This window comes from Mytilus galloprovincialis, chromosome 8 (genome assembly GCF_965363235.1).
Source record: "Mytilus galloprovincialis chromosome 8, xbMytGall1.hap1.1, whole genome shotgun sequence".
Lineage (NCBI taxonomy): Eukaryota > Metazoa > Mollusca > Bivalvia > Mytilida > Mytilidae > Mytilus > Mytilus galloprovincialis.
The window spans coordinates 48,917,912-48,935,146 of record NC_134845.1 but is presented as its reverse complement, the minus strand read 5'-3'; the positions used below and the strand labels follow the sequence as shown (position 1 = coordinate 48,935,146).

The following is a 17,235-nucleotide window of genomic DNA, read 5'->3' as shown; positions in this document are numbered from 1 at the left end:
CAACAACAATTGCAGGCTCGACAACAAACCACATTGTATTTATTGTCTTATTTGTCATTGTATATTGAATCTATTTTTCGGTTAATTTATTTCAGGAGAAGCAATACAAGTGTAAGGATTGTGGAAAGGACTATGTCCACAATAAGGACCTACAGATACACATCAAGGCAAAACACTTACAACAGAAATTTGCGTGCAAGGAGTGTGGCACCAGCTTTTCTTATAAAAGATCTTTAAGAAGACATGAACAAGCAGAACACATGGCCAAGTGTTTAGTGTGTATAATCTGTAACATTTCATATAAATATAGATCCAATTATAAGAGACACATGACAAAAAAACATTAAATAATGTACATAAAAAATGCATTAAATAACAGATGAAGAAATTGACATGTGTGTGGTTATTTTTCATTTTCATTACAGATTCAATTGGACAGCAGCAATTATTTTTTTAAATCTATATTGTCATCAGAAATTCCATATCGTCTATGCGCTAATATCTTTTCCTCATTTGTCTTGTGGTGAGATCGTGCTCCTTCTGCACCTCTACTAGGGACACCAAATGAAGAAATTCTTCCACATTTTCTTTTGGGATTAACAGCTTTTCTTTCAGGGAGATCAAATTGGTTTGATCTGTAATATACATAAACCATCATACATTTGAGGGATAAATATTATTTCATTCGATTACATCAAGCATATAGTTTAATGGTAGTATTATTATTAATACCCATTTCAATAGAAAATAAGTAAATCCGATCAACAGCTGACAAAATGTTATCCGCTTGTACACAATTCTGTTAATGACTAATGAAGTTCAAAAGCTTAAAGACTTTTCAGTTCTCAATTTTGCCTATGAATATCATTGCAATTAAATAACTGTGCACTTGACATCGATTGTGTGTTTTAACTTCAAACATTGTCATACATAAAACATCATGATAGTTTATACGGAAATGTAGTAAAAGGAAAAATCACAAAAAATCTCAGCGGTTTTCTTAACCAGAAAGTCTCTAATCAAATGGCAAAATCAGAAACTCAAGAATATCAAACGAATGGATAACAGCTGTCATATACCTGACTTACTTTATTTTAATGGTACGAGTATTGAAACAGTTGTACAACTCAGTTTCTTCCATTTCTCCATCGGCGCTACAGTTTTGACTGAGACTTTGTTCTGGATAAACTCTTGTTTTCTTGGAGGTCTTCATATAAAATTTTCTACAATTAAATGTTAAATATAATGACAGGGAATGGTGTTCATAGTATTGAAAATACCATCAACAACTATCAAAATAAGACAATCAGATGCCTGAGAGTAGATCTTCCTATAATTTACAATTTAAATAATTCAAATATGATATTAGTATACTAGTAATGTACATAATAAGCACTGAATAGTTGACCATTTAGAGAGATTAACGCCAAGCATGGTCAAATAAATCTGTATCAACAGAGAATATTTTGAGATATATGAGACAAAACTGCATTTGACGATAAAACTGAGCACATTATAGCGTTTAAATCACCTGTTAGAATCCATTCGTTGACTGAACAAACACACTGCTGCACCTAAAGCTGTTGGTATATCATCTGGTCTCAACACACCAGTCCCCTTTGGGTCATAGTCCTAAAAAAATAATTTTGTATTAAGTTGTCCATTAAAAACAATTATCTAAATATAACGAAGTACTTTTATATGATATTTATAATTATTGAAGACTTCAGAAAATGGTTACACAATACATTACACTTATCAACATACTAACCGTACGCTGATCATTTCAATATTAACCAATCGAACATTGAACAGTCTGTATTTATAATAGTTTCAAGCTATAATCCAAAATAGTGAATTCGTCAAACTTGACTTAAGCTTTCATGTCTCACGATCAAAGGCTCAATTTCAAATCATCGTACACAATAATTAAAGTTAGCCATATATATAGTCCATAACAATACTTTCTGTTCATTTTTTGATGTATGATCAATGGCAGTGGTCATGAATTTTAATTTTTAATGTCAGTTAAACATATTTTTCATATTTACCTGAAACCCTGAAAAAAATGTTTCTGAGTCCAGGCTGGTAACAGCTCTTTGGTTATAACTGCCTCGTTGTACCATTCCATACAGCTGCAATCGCCTGTCAACATTGCTCAGTATCCCTTCAAACTGGGCCATTGGAAGAGAGGCTACATATGCTCCTGGCGGCGGAAAGTGACCAACATGTAAATATGGCAGTAATTTATCCCTCATCGCTAGTAAGCATTCAATACGTTTCTCTATACACATACCACCCTCATCGATAGCTGCATACCAATTTCGAATCAGTCTACACCATTCAGCCTCTGTATAATCTCCATTTTTCATCATTTCAAATTGTACTTTTTCGCTGAAAGTGGTCTGCGCATAAGAATTTTTTTGTTTGTCACGAAGTTCCTTAGCTATCTCCAATGATAGACCTGTGCCGTTTTCTGTGCAATTCCCAGCTACTTTCCACCAAGCTTCACTGCTGACTCCCATACCAGAAATACCTTTAGAACAACATCTTGCCCTATTATTGACAAACAGATGATGAGGATCATTTGGCCCTTTGCTATCATCGGTTGTGCGTACCATCGATGAATTTCATATTGTTGTCCATTTTCCGTTTCCATATTCCATGACCCACTAAAAGCGTTTTCACTTTCCCATTCATTTAGTGCACTTCGAAAGTTTAATTGTGCAAATACAACATTAACTGCTGAAATTGGCCATTTCTTTATCTTGCACATAACGAGTGCCTTTAGTGATTTCGGATTGGTTGTTCTAACAGAAGATATATTGGACCCATCGCCATATAGCTCGCACACTAAGTTTACTAATGCTGGTTTCAACATCTTTGAATATAACGCCAAAGTCTCGGTAACACCTGCAATTACTTTCAATTCTGCTGATGTAAAGGATTTTTTTTATAGTTTCTGCATTTGCAAAGCATTGCTTGAAACATTCAAACGAGACTTGCATCCATTTTGTCCCTTCATCTGATGATGCAATCAGCGATATTATTAACGTTTCAAAGTCAATATCCTCTGGTTTGTAGTCAGTTTCATTTGCCAGTGATAGCTCATTGGTATTTGCATCATCTGTAACAGCTTTACATGGTTGTCTAAGAATTTCGAGCATGGACTCATCCAATTCGGATACAATCTCATTCGGAATGTATTGCAAAATATCCAGGTGGGCAGTCTTTAGGTTATCATCTGATGCTGTTTCTGTTTCGACATTCTTGACGTTTGACTGTGAAGCCTGAATTGCTTTGCTGATATTCTTCCCAGATAGAGTGTATGTTACTTTTTCTTTCTTACTTATTGTTATCATTGAGTTTGGAATTTTATGAATATCAAAATGTTCAAACAGATCTTTAGACGTTGATATAGACGGCAACTTGTTCAGGTTCAATAAAGTAGTCAATTTAATAGCTTTGTCGGTCCTTTTTACCTGATCCCAGAACTGCTTCATAAAACGACAGATTGTAAGAGGTCGGCCACAGTCGTCGGAAACCGCCAACTCAAGACATTGCCCATCGAAGGCGATTGCCTTAACATTAAATTTTCGACTTGAACATTCTACCAACGACATGTCTAGTAATTTTCGAACGCAACACATTGAAAGACTGTATCCAGAAAGAGCATATTGGATAGGAACTGCATAGTTTGCTGTGTCAAAATCATCAGAGGTCTTGCGTTCAAGATCGGAAACAACAGTCAGCAAAATCTCTTTTGCTGGCTTGCGCAAAGTTTGGTAGGCATCATTCAACGCAGTACACGTTTTATCCACTACAATTGAAAGTGTCCAAAGAAGTGTTCAACGACGACAACGTCGTCATACTGTCGTCTTTGGTGTGATATCCGTATACATTATCATAATCATCAGTAGACTCACAACTACACTGGACGCTTAACAACGAAGGAAACTCGGCAACGAATGAAGATGCTGTTGCATACTCTTTCAGATCAGCTAGCAACTCTTTCTGTTCTGGTTTATTTCTCGTAGGCCTTGTTGCATCCACTCTACCATACAGTTCCGAAGTAGAATCCCATACCTTACCCCATAAATCATCATTCATAGTGCCTTCAATGAAGGTTGTGCTTCCTGGATTGTGACTCAAGTAACAAAACTTTAAACTTTGTTTGGCTTTCAGTTGACTTAAAACTTGAGTTGAGTAGTACACGGGTATCTCGTAGTGTAAATCAGTAGTTCTTTCCTTATTTGGAATCGGACATTTAATTTGAAATGCTACTTTATTTTCACCCATATGATCAATACCACTGCCATCACCGCTGATTATGGCATATGAATCTCCAATCGGAAGAATCTTACAACCATCTTCCCTATATTGCAACTGAGGAAAGTAGACAGGTATGATCTTCCCAACTAGTGTTCCTATTGCATTTATTTCCTGGGCTGTACCATAGTCGAAAAGCTGCTGCAGTTTTGAAGACACCGGAACTTCAACACCACGATACACTTTGTCGTAATGTGTTTGCTGTTCTTTCAGAGTGTCCAATCCTATAGCACGGAACAATGTACTACCAGTTACTCGACTACCTGCTCTGAAGTTTTTCCAGTTATCACTCCTTTGTTTTATGCTGTCAGCTGACGTTTCGGCATTTATCTCGAGGTCTGTTGTAAGATGCTTCAAGCATATATAATTAGTTTGATTATCTAGATGAACTTTTGTCCCACATCCTATTACATAGTCTACAGCGGTGCCATTAATGCACGCAACAATAAAGCCAAGATTGTCAATACAGTTTAACAGATCCTTTATTGTTGACTGTGAGTGAATAATTTTTGTCTTGCAAAAACTGATCGCTGGTGCGAGTTTACTATCTTTCCAGTCACCTTCTACTTGTTTCATCAGGTTTGTCAATCCTAACTTCTTTTTCACAATTAGCTCCCTCAAGTCTTTAATATGGATGCTTAGGTTTGTGATCGATATAAGAATTGCTTGTTTCATTGTTAAAATATTGTCCTTGTCTAAATCAGTAATATTTATTGTGTTATCTATTGAGTTTGTTTCTGTGATGTCTTTTACTTCTTTCAGAGTGTTAAGTTCTATTTCAAGATTTCTTTTACGGTCAGACAGAGTTGGGGGATTTTCAAACCCGCACAAATCTTCATCACCAAGTACACCTAAACCACATGCCAACTTTTTACCATCTATCGACAGTTTGACATCTTGACCAGTTTTATTCTTTGTGAAGGCATCCAGTGATGTATGTAACATTCCAGTTTTTTCGGCATCTGCCAGAAAACTAACACATTCTCTTGTCAATACTGGATCTGATGGAACTGCAAAATTTATTTTGCATTTAGTTGGTTTGACTGGTGCGTTTTCAGCGGATATACCTTGTGCTTTATAACCTCTAAAAAAGTTAACTCCTTTACCCTTGAATAGTTTCTTAATCGTAATCCAGAATGCCAGAGTTTCTGGAACATATCTTGTCGAGTATATTGTTGACTGGGAATAGAATCTTCCGACATCCAGTAACAAATGAAAAGCAATATTTTGAGTTAATATTCCACTAGCTATGGATTTCAACACTGAAATGAAGTCCTCGTATCTTCCAATCTCTTTTAGCTTTGTTTCAATATTTGGCAATATATCATAAAGTTCATTGTTTAATTCAGTTTGACACTCTTGTTCGATATAATCGCCACTCACTTTCAAAGTCGAGGAACATCTTTTGAAACATATGGTTTGTTCTTCTAAATTTATATTTGGCTTATAACCTTTTCCTAACATCATTTTAAGTTTTGTGACTTCGATTCCGAAATGTACGGACCGATATGCTGTATGACCAGTGTTTTCATCCAAAACTTTCTTCCTAAAACTAAATGTTTGTGGACCAAAATGATTGTCTATAGTGTGTTTTAAAATTCTGTCTACATTAGATGAGGTGAACTTGCAAGTGGAAAATTGATAACACATGTACGTATCTGAAATAAAAAAAAACGACATTTGCAATGGTAGTTGAAACGACATGATATAAATGGCTGTACATCCATTGCCTTTTTGGCATTTTTAAAAAGATGTATTTATTATATAAGATTAATAGGAATCTCAGAATTAAAAAAATCTTTTGGCTTGTAGTTTGATGTTACATATGACGAACATATTTGAAGCACGTCTTATTTTTGTCTACCTTTATGATAATGTTGTCTTATAGATACGTCTTACACTAACACGATTAATTATTTGTTACAAAAAAAGGTAATGCAAATACGGATATTTCTTAGAAATGACGGTTATACTATGAAAGTTACGGTCATCCTTTATAAATTACGGTCATCCTTTCGAAATTACGGTCATCATTTTACCAATCACGGTCATCCTTATTATATGTTACGGTCATCTTGAAAATATTTCAAAGATGATTTACGGTCATCTTAGCGAATTTTTCAAATCCAATTTCCCGTTCTATACACGTTCCTAGGTAGAGATTTGTGACTTCTGTGTGAATCTTTTATAAATTTACATCGTACCAATGTATGCTTTGTAAAGAAAATGATGTAGAAACACCCTAACAGACAATAAAAATGACCTATTTTTTCAGCTGACATCTTGGGATGACCGTGAATGCAGTTACGGTCATCAGCTTTACCCCAGTGATAATTCACATACGTTGGTTCTGACCTTGGTCAGGTGTCAGAACCAACCTTTCAACATACAGATTGTCCATAGAAATAAATCCATCAATAGAAACGTTCGACTATAGTTATACTTCGCAGATAAGGAGGCACGACAAATACATACACTGTCGGCAAGGTAAAAAAAAAACATTACGAAATAAACTTTTTTTTTTTATTTTCTTTTTATGAACATGAAATGAATGATAACAACATTATGTTACACAGCCGGTGAAAAATCTGACAAGCTATACAATTTATATTACAAGCTCAGCCTTCCACTGTCGCTACCAATTTTCTCGAGATTAAAATAAAATCAAGTAATGAGGTGCGGAAGTTCGAAAATGAAATGAAAGGTCCTAAAGCTAGCAAATCGGGGGGACTCTAGTAAAGCTGGGTCCCTACGTGGGCGCCAATGCAACGTAAATGGGTTTTCGTGTGTAAACGTATTCTCACTCATAATCTGTCTCATGACATTATACCCTGCTAGCTCAGCCATTTACGTTACTGGTAGAGAGGGTTCGGCCTGTGCTTTCGCTCCAGGACTTCTGACAGCATACTGACAATACAACGAAACAGTAAATTCAATAAATGACAGGTATAAGAAACCTAAAAATGACCAGTGATGACGATTTGCCAAGCAATGTATTTGCTCGTATAACAAATGACCAAAATTCATAAAACAGTTTCATATTTAATAGACAAAGACAACATAAATACATAAATCATATCGCGGTATCTCCAGGGCAAAAATATCTATTTAGAATTTCAATACACTTTCGAACTTCCCCTTTTTGTACAAACAATGCGGTGAAAAATACCCATACAAGTTAACCATTTCAAAGAAGCGTTTGGCCTTAGTGCTATCTAATTGAATAAAATAAAATGATACTAGAATTTGAAATGTCCGTTTACTTAAAATATTGAGAGCTGTACACTATTCGTTTTTAACTAAATTCAATCAATCAAGTTGTGACGTCAACCTTCCGAGACAAAATAATTATACCCACTGGTTCCCACCGACTTTGTTAGACTAGAACATGAATCTCATTATTCTATGACTAGGGAACAAAAATCGATCCAGTAAAAAAAACCCATCGCATTTCCCGTTTAGTTTTCAATCCAACCAGAGCAATGTTTGAAAAACGTTTTTCAATAAAATTGACCAGTTCAAGATCCAAAACCAAAACATGCGATAATACAAAATTCTATTTCAGAGTAATTAGGCACGAACAATCCCGTAGATTGACGACCGTTACTCCAAAATATCCCTCGGATTAACCCTCTGTCTAAATATCGCTATCAAAATGAAACCCATCTCTTTATAAACCCGAAATCATAAAATATCAAGCTAGTGTACAATTCCCTCTATTTATTCTGGAACGGAAACGTAAATTTAACATTTTAGAACTGTTTGACTACGAGACCGAAAAGAAATATATCAAATGTAAAGAAATAAATATTTAAGTCAAACATCGAAATACAAAATAAATTAAATTTAAAGTACAACTTACCAGTACGAAAGTTTTCCCCAATCTAAAGAAATACTGCCCTGACGAGGTTTAAATATCCAAGTCTGGACATTGAGTTCAAGCACGAGATAAACGATCCCCGCGAAAAAGTGACCGGACAACTATAGTTATATATAGTATCTAAAAATAGAAAAAGGGGAATTTACGATGATCCACAAACGTTACATATGTTTGAATTTCAACAAATCTGTTTGACCCAGCCGATGCTCGTACCAACGACACCTACAATTTAAAGCAAGCACACTACCGAGAGGCTCGGAGGCGGTTATTTTTTTAAATGTTCAGTCCATTAGCTCGTATCATAAAATTGTGAATTTTATATGTGTTATCACGAATTAAATAAGTGATAACAAATCACAACTCAATGTAATAAATTAAACAACTGTTGATATCGATTTTAATATGACTAAGCGTTTTCTATTGAATCTATGATTTCAAGGTCAACTTATATTTCTGTGTGTCGAGTCATACATAAACCTGATCTGTAATTCAGAAATCATAGTTAACATGGTTGGTTGTATTTTTGTTCAATAAGACTTTGGGTTTCGTCACTGTTTGGGCTATGTTTTTGTGATCTTTTCTATAGATAAAACTATATGATTTAATGTACTTGTTAAAATTCTAAATGTTGGTATATTCGATACCACAATGTTGCTCTGTCGTCATGCATTTAGTAGGCACTCTGTCCGCTAAAGTAACGTCGTAATTTTGTGATCTGCCGTCATACAATATTTCGTTTTGTATTGCCACTTGTTATCGTAATTGGAAATAGAATTACTGGGTTGAGTTAGAAATAAATTAGATGCAAAAGTAAATGAATATTTATAGAATTTTTACATGGTTTTATATTTATTGATACACAATAAATGAAATGTGTGTCCTGTCAAACAAAACGGCAATTTTAAGACGACGTTACACTTTTCGTTTATTTTATCGGAATAGACTTTATTTTATTAACCTGGCGCGCCATCTATAAACAACGGATATTTATAGCAGAAGACTCATTGTGATGGAAAAGTTTCAGAGATTGTAATGTCTGATGCTCCTATCGTTCGGTAGGTAAATACATTATCCCTGTACGTTTAAAATGTTAAATTTTATCTTTCTCTTGAAAACGTACGTAAATAAATTGGAGCTTTTCAGGGAACATACTTGAGAACTTCGTTGAAATGATCCTATAGCTTGATCTGGCTTTCTAATGCTCAGCGCGAACCGAGGATTTCTTTTTGTCGAGTATCAAGTATCAAGTAACAAAAAGCGAGTATCGAGCTATAAAAAGTGAGTATCGAGTTACAAAAAGCGAGTAGCGAGTAACAAAAAGTGAGTAGCGAGTTATAAAAAGTGAGTATCGAGTTATAAAAAGTGAGTAGCGAGTAATTAAAAGTAAGTAGCGAGTTATAAAAAGTGAGTAGCGAGTAACAAAAGGTACTTATCATTTTTATATCAGCGCATCATAGTTCATTGCAAAGGATATTCATTTTAATTCATTAATTTAAATTGATATATTTTGTTTGCCATTTTGAAAGAACTAATGTTAAAGTAATATACTAAAATACATATCATTCTTATAAATGCAGTACGACTGCAACCCCCCATGTGTGTTTAAGTTTGCTTACGGCCATTTCGTTGTGTCACAGCCAACTACCTTACCCCTAGATGATCATGTGTCTATATTAAACTATAAACAGAGACATCTTTATTAAAATAGTACGTCAGCTTGAAATTTCCAATTAGTATAAAAAAATAATGAAAATAATAGTGAAAATCTATCTGTAAAATACACCTTTTCTTTACAATTAAGGAACTGAAAATAGATACAAGGAAAGAATTTTACTTTTCAAATTAAATTTTGAATTTGTAAACTTATGACAAAGTTTATAATATGTTATCCTCAATTGGAACTTTAAATAGTAATTTTTGGATTCAAAACCTATGACTGTAATTTTTGCTCTAGTAATGATATAGGTGATGAATTTCATTACTTGTTCCATTGTGAAAGAATACTTTTATAACCATACCATAACGCTTGTTTGGAGATGAATTAAAATTGAGAATGGAAATGGGGAATGTGTCAAAGAGACAACAACCCGACCAAAGAACAGACAACAGCAGAAGGTCACAAACAGGTCTTCAATGCAGAGCGAAATTCCCAGACCAGGAGGCGTCCTTTAGCTGGCCCATAAACAAATATCTATACTACATGAACTAGTTCATTGCTAATGAACACCATACTCAACTCCTAATTGTACACAAGAAACAAAAATTAAAAATAATACAAGTCTAATTAGTATTCTTCTTGACATGCTAGTGCTTTGTATTGGAAAACGAAACAACATAACTCCGGGGAGGACTGAGGCTATAATTTCAATTTGTATATTGGTGTTTGAATAAAAGATTTTTTATAATTACACTTTGTATTTTTATGAATAAATTTACAAATTAGCTAATTATGGGAATATTTATCAAAACGTTAAGCAATAATCCAGGAAACATACACTATATCTGTATTAGTTTTGTTAAAAAATGCATATTAATATTGATAGTAAGGACCTACTTGTAGTTCTTAATTGAGATCCTCATCAGATATCCCTGGCCATATATTTTCCTTTTTGTCATATAAAGAAATGCTCGAATTTAATATGTACGTACGGGAAACAAGCAACATTATCCCCAGACAAAACAAAATTATTCTAAATACATAGATATAGGAAAATGTGGTATATGAGTGCAATGAGACAGACTCTCCATCCAAGTAACAATTTATAGAGGTAAATCATTGTAGGTAAAAAAAAAACAGCCTTCAACACGGAGCCTTGGTTCACACCGAACAACAAGCTACACGTTCATAAAAGATGAATTTTATTACAAAGGATAATCATCATGAATTATACTGGAATTGTCCTTTGACCTCACTGATATTAATATGTTTATGTGTTGATCTGTGATGGGTATATATGTTAATGAAATCCTTCACCGAATACGGGACCACAATATTACTAGTGGTAGACCCCAATGTTCAACAGTCTTCAATTTCTACCAAATATGGGCTGTCAAAAACAAAAAAGCTAACATTCCAATTTTCAATAACAGTTAACAGCAAATATATTATCACAAAAACAGATAACAAAAACCCTAATAGTCCAATAACAGCTATCAATGAATAAGACAATAACAGCTAACAGCAAATATATTTTCAGAATAACAGATAACAAAGAATCAATTTGGCCCATAACAGCATAACAGTTAAACCCCTTGCTCCCCTCTTTGGTTGCCAATGAGACATATCTCCATCCATGACAAAATTTCTTCAATGTAAGCAATTATAGGTCACAGTACAGCCTTCAACATGGAGCATTGGCTTGTGCCGCAAAGTAAGCCGTAACCCCCCAACTTCACATGTAAAACAATTCAGATGAGATTAAACAACACCCAGATTTAAATACGAAATCATCAATGTTAAAACATGTATATATGAATTACAGTAACAAGAGACAACAAAAATCATAGATTTCTTACTTGGAACAGGTAAGTTAGGAAACCGTATATATATTTAGGGAGGTTAAAAGTATGTGCAGGATCTGTCCCTTTCCTCTAACATAGGACAGTGGCATTACCGGTACAGCACAACATAAGAACAACCAAGTAAAACTCTGAAGAGAACAGCTTTTAAGTTTTAACTCATCGGGTCGATACTAAGCAAACTATAAACAAATAATCAGGTTAGATGACGAAATAAAAACATTTATCCTGATTTAGAGTAATTTATAAATAAAGTAAAACGACTATCCTTTGCAATGAATTCATATAAAATAGCAAGGTATCAAATTGTATTGAAAGCCTTCAGAATTAGTAAGTAATGAAAAGGGAAACAAACCATGAGATGATCATTCGTTGAAAAACCAAAAATATAAATGGTAGCTTTTGTTACTCGATACTCACTTTTTATAACTCGATACTCGCTTTTTGTTACTCGCTACTCACTTTTTATAACTCGCTACTCGCTTTTTGTTACTAGCTACTCACTTTTTATAACTCGATACTCACTTTTTATAACTCGATACTTGCTTTTTGTTACTCGCTACTCACTTTTATAACTCGATACTCGCTTTTTATAACTCGCTACTCACTTTTTGTTACTTGCTCCTCACTTTTTATAACTCGATACTCGCTTTTTGTTACTCGCTACTCACTTGTTATAACTCGATACTTACCTTTCATAACTTGATACTCGCTTTTTGCAACTTGATACTTGCTACTCGACTAAAAGTAAATCTCGCGCGAACCAGGCAAACTATAGATGTTGATGCTTTTTACGGAATTAGTCTACAACGTCACGTTGTGCTTTGTAACGTTTCCTCATTTGACGATTTATGTAATTCCGTGAAAATGAAAGGCATTTGTGTTGGCCAAAAAATGCAAACAATCATCGCAAAAAGTATGGCAGCCCGGCACCAAAGAAGCCGTGTATGTTTGATATGTATTACTTTCAATTGTTAAAAGTAATAAAGAAATATCTACGCCAAATTAAAACAGCATACTCTATGAGTCTATGTAATATCTGATTGAAACGGAGACGGTCGAGTTGTTTGTCAGACTGTCTATTAGGGTCTGTCTATTTATATTCCGAGAAACTATAGTCTATTTCTTATTAATAACTTTCACTTTATCGGGGATGTGTGTTAGTTTTACGAGAATCACCAAAGAGTTGAGACAGTGGATGTTGGACCTCATACTACAACACACTACAGTTAAATATGCCACCTTCAATATTTTGCTTTATAATCAGGTGCGGATCCAGCCATTTTAAAAAGGAGGGTTCCCCACCCAGAGTAAAGGGGGGGGATTCCAGCTATATGCTCCCATTCAAATGCATTGATGGTCAAACAAAGGGGGGTTCCAGCACCTGGACCCCCCCCCCCCCTTGGATGCACCACTGATAATGCAGAAAGAACTACCAACAAAAGAAATATATAAAAAAATATTTTGAAGGCATTTTTTTTTTCTTCAAGAAAACATCATCAGACTCAGATTTAACACAGCTGTATTTGTTTAATAAATTCGTTTTCATGAAGTGTCCTCCTTTTTGATAAAATAAACAAGTATTTGTTTATCCTTATAGAAATATAGATGAATTGCTAAGATTAAGGAATATATTTTAAAAACATGTGCACTTTTAAAAAGAGACCAGAAAAACAACTAAATTCAAAAAAAGGCCAAATAAACAAAGATACTGCTACAGAAAAAAATACTTCATTTAATGTATGATGATACACTAATGATTTGTCAATAAGCCAGTAATTAATGGTCGTATGATTATTAGACGTGAAAAGCAACCCAACAAATATATATAGCTCTTAACAAGTGAAAACAAAGGCCAAGTTTTAATATGTTATAACAAGAAAAAGTGGGCTTTTAGATTTTGATTTTTTTATTACATATGCTATCAATCTAATCTTGAGAAAAAAATTATTATAATTTCTGTTTAGATTTAATACCAGCTGCTGTACAAAACGCACAAGAATTAAGAAAATGTGATGATGCTATTTGATTAAGTAATACTATATGCTTTATATAAATATTTTTGTCAATACATGTATCAAATATTTACTATATTAAAAGCAAGTCCCAGAGTGCAAAAAACACAACATTTAAAGGTGTCAAATTTTTAATTATTCTGTCACATGTGTGATTTATGTCAATGGTTAATTGGTGTTTAATGCCACTTCCAGCATTATGTACTATTTCGTAGTAGTTGGTTTTTATTGGTTGAGTGAGAAAATAATGCTTGAAGAGAACCAAGATCCAAGATAGTAAAATTGACAGGCTAACTAAGTCAATTAGATTATAGTCAAACTGAAAGGCTTTGAAATTCACAACCTTTGTGTTGACAGGATAGTGATAGAGAAGTTATTTACTTGAGACCATTTGGCTACTGAAACCAATTGCAATGAAACAGTTACACAACAATGTGTCATAGAAAAACATGCAGTCTTTATCCATAGCACAATTTGAATAAAAAATTGATGAGTTTCCGTTTTCTTACTTTAATTTGCCGCAAACAAATGTTATAAAACGAATAGGTATACAATGCCTATTACCACAAAATCCAGATCATGTTCAAAATTGGGTGGTGTCACTTTTACCATTCATGACTTATGTTCTTTTTTAAATGAAGCAATTACTTAATCTGTTGCTTTAATTCTCTTCCTCTTGTTTGCTTCAACTAAATGTTATGAAATTTATACACAATGCTTATAATTACATAAGAGCCTTAATGAAATTAATCCTGCATCTGTATTTGGAAGTTGACTGCCTCTGGTGCATATTGTTACAGGCCGGGTATTTGCGGCCCAAAAACACATTCTCAATTTATTAAACCATGTTCATTTACAAGAATAGCCTAGTATAGAAAAACCTCTGAAATCGCCTTCAATATATTTTTCTAAATCAACTTTAAATTAATTTGAACAATTGACTAAATTGAAGAAAGCGGAGGTGTTTTGTTTACAATGTATACTGATCCCCAATTTAAAAAAAAAACTATTCTCAATGCTCAGATTTTTTCTTTTTTTCACCCCATTTCCATTACAATAGAGTAGTGGTATATACAATAAATATAAAAATAATCTGATTAATCGTGTCAAAAAACTAAATAAATTTGTTTGTGCTTTGCACTTACAATATTTTTGACTAAGAAAAAAACCAAGAATTTATATGCCACACTTACGATAGTAGAGGGGTATTATGTTTTCTGATCTGATCGTCGTTTGATAGATTGTCTGTGTGTCCCTTTTCATGTTTAAGTTTTTGGTCAAGGTAGTTTTTGATGAAATTGAGGTCCAATCAATTTGAAATATATGGTTCAAATGTTCCCTATGATATGACCTTTCTAATTTTAATGCCATATTAGATGTTTGACCCCAATTTCACGGTCCACAGTCACTGAACATACATGTAGAAAATAATAGTGTGAGTGAGGTATCCATTTACTTATTGACACATTCTTGTTAGATTTGTATTGTTTAATTACTGGTGTATTATATCATTTAACCCATCTTTGATTTTTTTTCTTCTATTTTTATATGGTTATTTTTGTGACCTGCATGTATATGAGAACACACACAATCATGCACATAAAAAACCTCATATACATTTTTGAAAGTCATTTGATATATATGAATTATTTCAGTTGAGTATTTTTATCTTTTATTTTTGAAGTAGAATGGAGAATTATCCTTGCCTAGTTGACCAGGCTCTACTGATATGATAGATAGATGTCTAACTTGGAGATCTTGATTAGAATGGGAAATGTATCAGGTAGGTGGTTATTCATACATATCATGAAACAAATATGTCAGCGAGAAAACATTGAAATTAGTCATACATGTATGCTGTTGAGACAGTAACCAAACAACATGTTCATATAATCAAAATTAAAAACAATTTGATAGTAATATTTTAAAAAATGACTTTAAATGGCCTTAACATTTACTAAGTAGATGTATTCATGTATGTTGTAGAATTATACTGAAAGTATTTACTAGTTCATTTGACTGGCAAAAAAATTATCAATATTTCAGGTTTTACAAAACAGACTAGACAAATTGCAAGATAGCAATTATGGAAGAGTCACAATTGAAAAAACATAAAATCTATGAAAACAGCTAACACTACTCATAACATTTTTTTTATCCTTTTGATATTTGTTGTCTTGATTTTAAACTACCAGTAAGCTTTATATATTTAAATATGGAAACTCCAACAGCACACACTAATTTCAACAATTTTATTTTTTGATATTTTGTGTTTTTTCAGATCATGTAGATGTAGAAGTAGAAGAAACAGCAGTGAAAAAGAATGACAGTCATCATTTTAATAAACTTTTCGCTTGAAATTGAAAGAAATCTATTTTTTTCTTCATTATGTATTTCAAATATGAGCATTGGGATAAACTTTACTGAGACAGCAAGCCAGCAGCACAATCCCAATAGCTATTTGGACTGTCTACTCAAACTTCATGCAAACATGAAATTTGTGGTTTTTCAATATAAATTAAATTGAAAGTTAGCAAGTCTTTGAGGCTTTGGTGCAACTTGCACAGTTTCAGAATTATAGCTTCAGAACTTGTTTATGAATGATTTATTTATTCCATATTTAAGATGAATATATGTCAGTATACAAAGAAGGAGATGTGGTACAGTTGCCAATATGACAACTGATTTCATATGTTTTGAAATATCTCCTACTCTTGTCTCGTTATGTCTTTCATCCCACTTCATATTGACTTCTCTCTGCGTAATTATATTGGTTTCGATGGTGACTGAGTGATATTACATTATGTAAGTCATTTTTCTTTAATTTCTTGTATGTTTTTATTAAATAGTATTCTTTTAAAGAGTCATTGCATTTAAAATGATATGCATTGCTCAGAAGTTTTCGTGGTATGAAATATTGTTATTTTCTGAACTTCATCTTTTGCTGATATTTGATGTTGGGCTACTGTCACAAACGTGTTCATGCTCTTTACTGTCCTGAAATAATCTATAATTATTCAACAGTGATTCATTATATGTAATAGAAATTACTTACTAGGTATACCAAAAGGGCAATATGCCAATTATTTGGTTTATATTATTATAATATTATTATTATTGCCATATGACCGAAAAGAGACGATTCCTCCAGGGAAGAAAACGCGCCAAAGGGGGAGATAATGCCCTTAAAAAAATCTGCCGTATCGATGACAAAAAATAATGTCATTTTTTTACCAGGCAATAAGTATGCTTCAAATTGGTGTACACAAATAATCATCTTCTGTTAGATTAGCAAAAGCTGCAGAGTCACTACATTTAGAAAACTAGTACTTACTTTGTCGAATAAATAAGTACAATACAAAATGGAATTATACCATCATATGTTCTTGAAATATAATCATAACGTAGCATGTTTATATTCATTTATCTTTGATATATTAGAATTACGCATTTGATATTCTATAACTATTTAATCTTTGTAAGCCATCAAGT

The 17,235-nt window shown here is 33.2% G+C and overlaps 1 protein-coding gene and 1 long non-coding RNA gene across 2 annotated transcripts; one reads left to right on the top strand and one right to left on the bottom strand.

Moving 5' to 3' along the window:
* Nucleotides 1-253: 253 nt before the first annotated feature.
* LOC143043338 (uncharacterized) lies at nt 254-2,540 on the bottom strand. Its single transcript, XM_076215698.1, has 4 exons — nt 2,052-2,540; nt 1,532-1,632; nt 1,089-1,223; nt 254-635 (listed from the first exon to the last, which is right to left on the bottom strand). The coding sequence occupies exons 1-4, from the start codon at nt 2,523-2,525 to the stop codon at nt 446-448; spliced, it is 900 nt and encodes a 299-aa protein (XP_076071813.1). The 5' UTR covers nt 2,526-2,540; the 3' UTR covers nt 254-445.
* Nucleotides 2,541-9,177: 6,637 nt separating this feature from the next.
* LOC143043337 (uncharacterized) lies at nt 9,178-16,113 on the top strand. Its single transcript, XR_012968321.1, has 3 exons — nt 9,178-9,264; nt 15,428-15,526; nt 16,025-16,113. It is a non-coding gene; the product is annotated as an uncharacterized LOC143043337 (long non-coding RNA).
* Nucleotides 16,114-17,235: the final 1,122 nt, after the last annotated feature.

Coding starts and splice junctions, on each gene's coding strand:
- LOC143043338 (XM_076215698.1), bottom strand. CDS start 2,525: ATGGGAGTCAGCAGTGAAGCTTGGTGGAAAGTAGCTGGGAATTGCACA. Junction 1,633..2,051: donor CATTTTTTTCAGGGTTTCAG/GTAAATATGAAA, acceptor TTATTTTTTTAG/GACTATGACCCAAAGGGGAC. Junction 1,224..1,531: donor CAACGAATGGATTCTAACAG/GTGATTTAAACG, acceptor ATTTAATTGTAG/AAAATTTTATATGAAGACCT.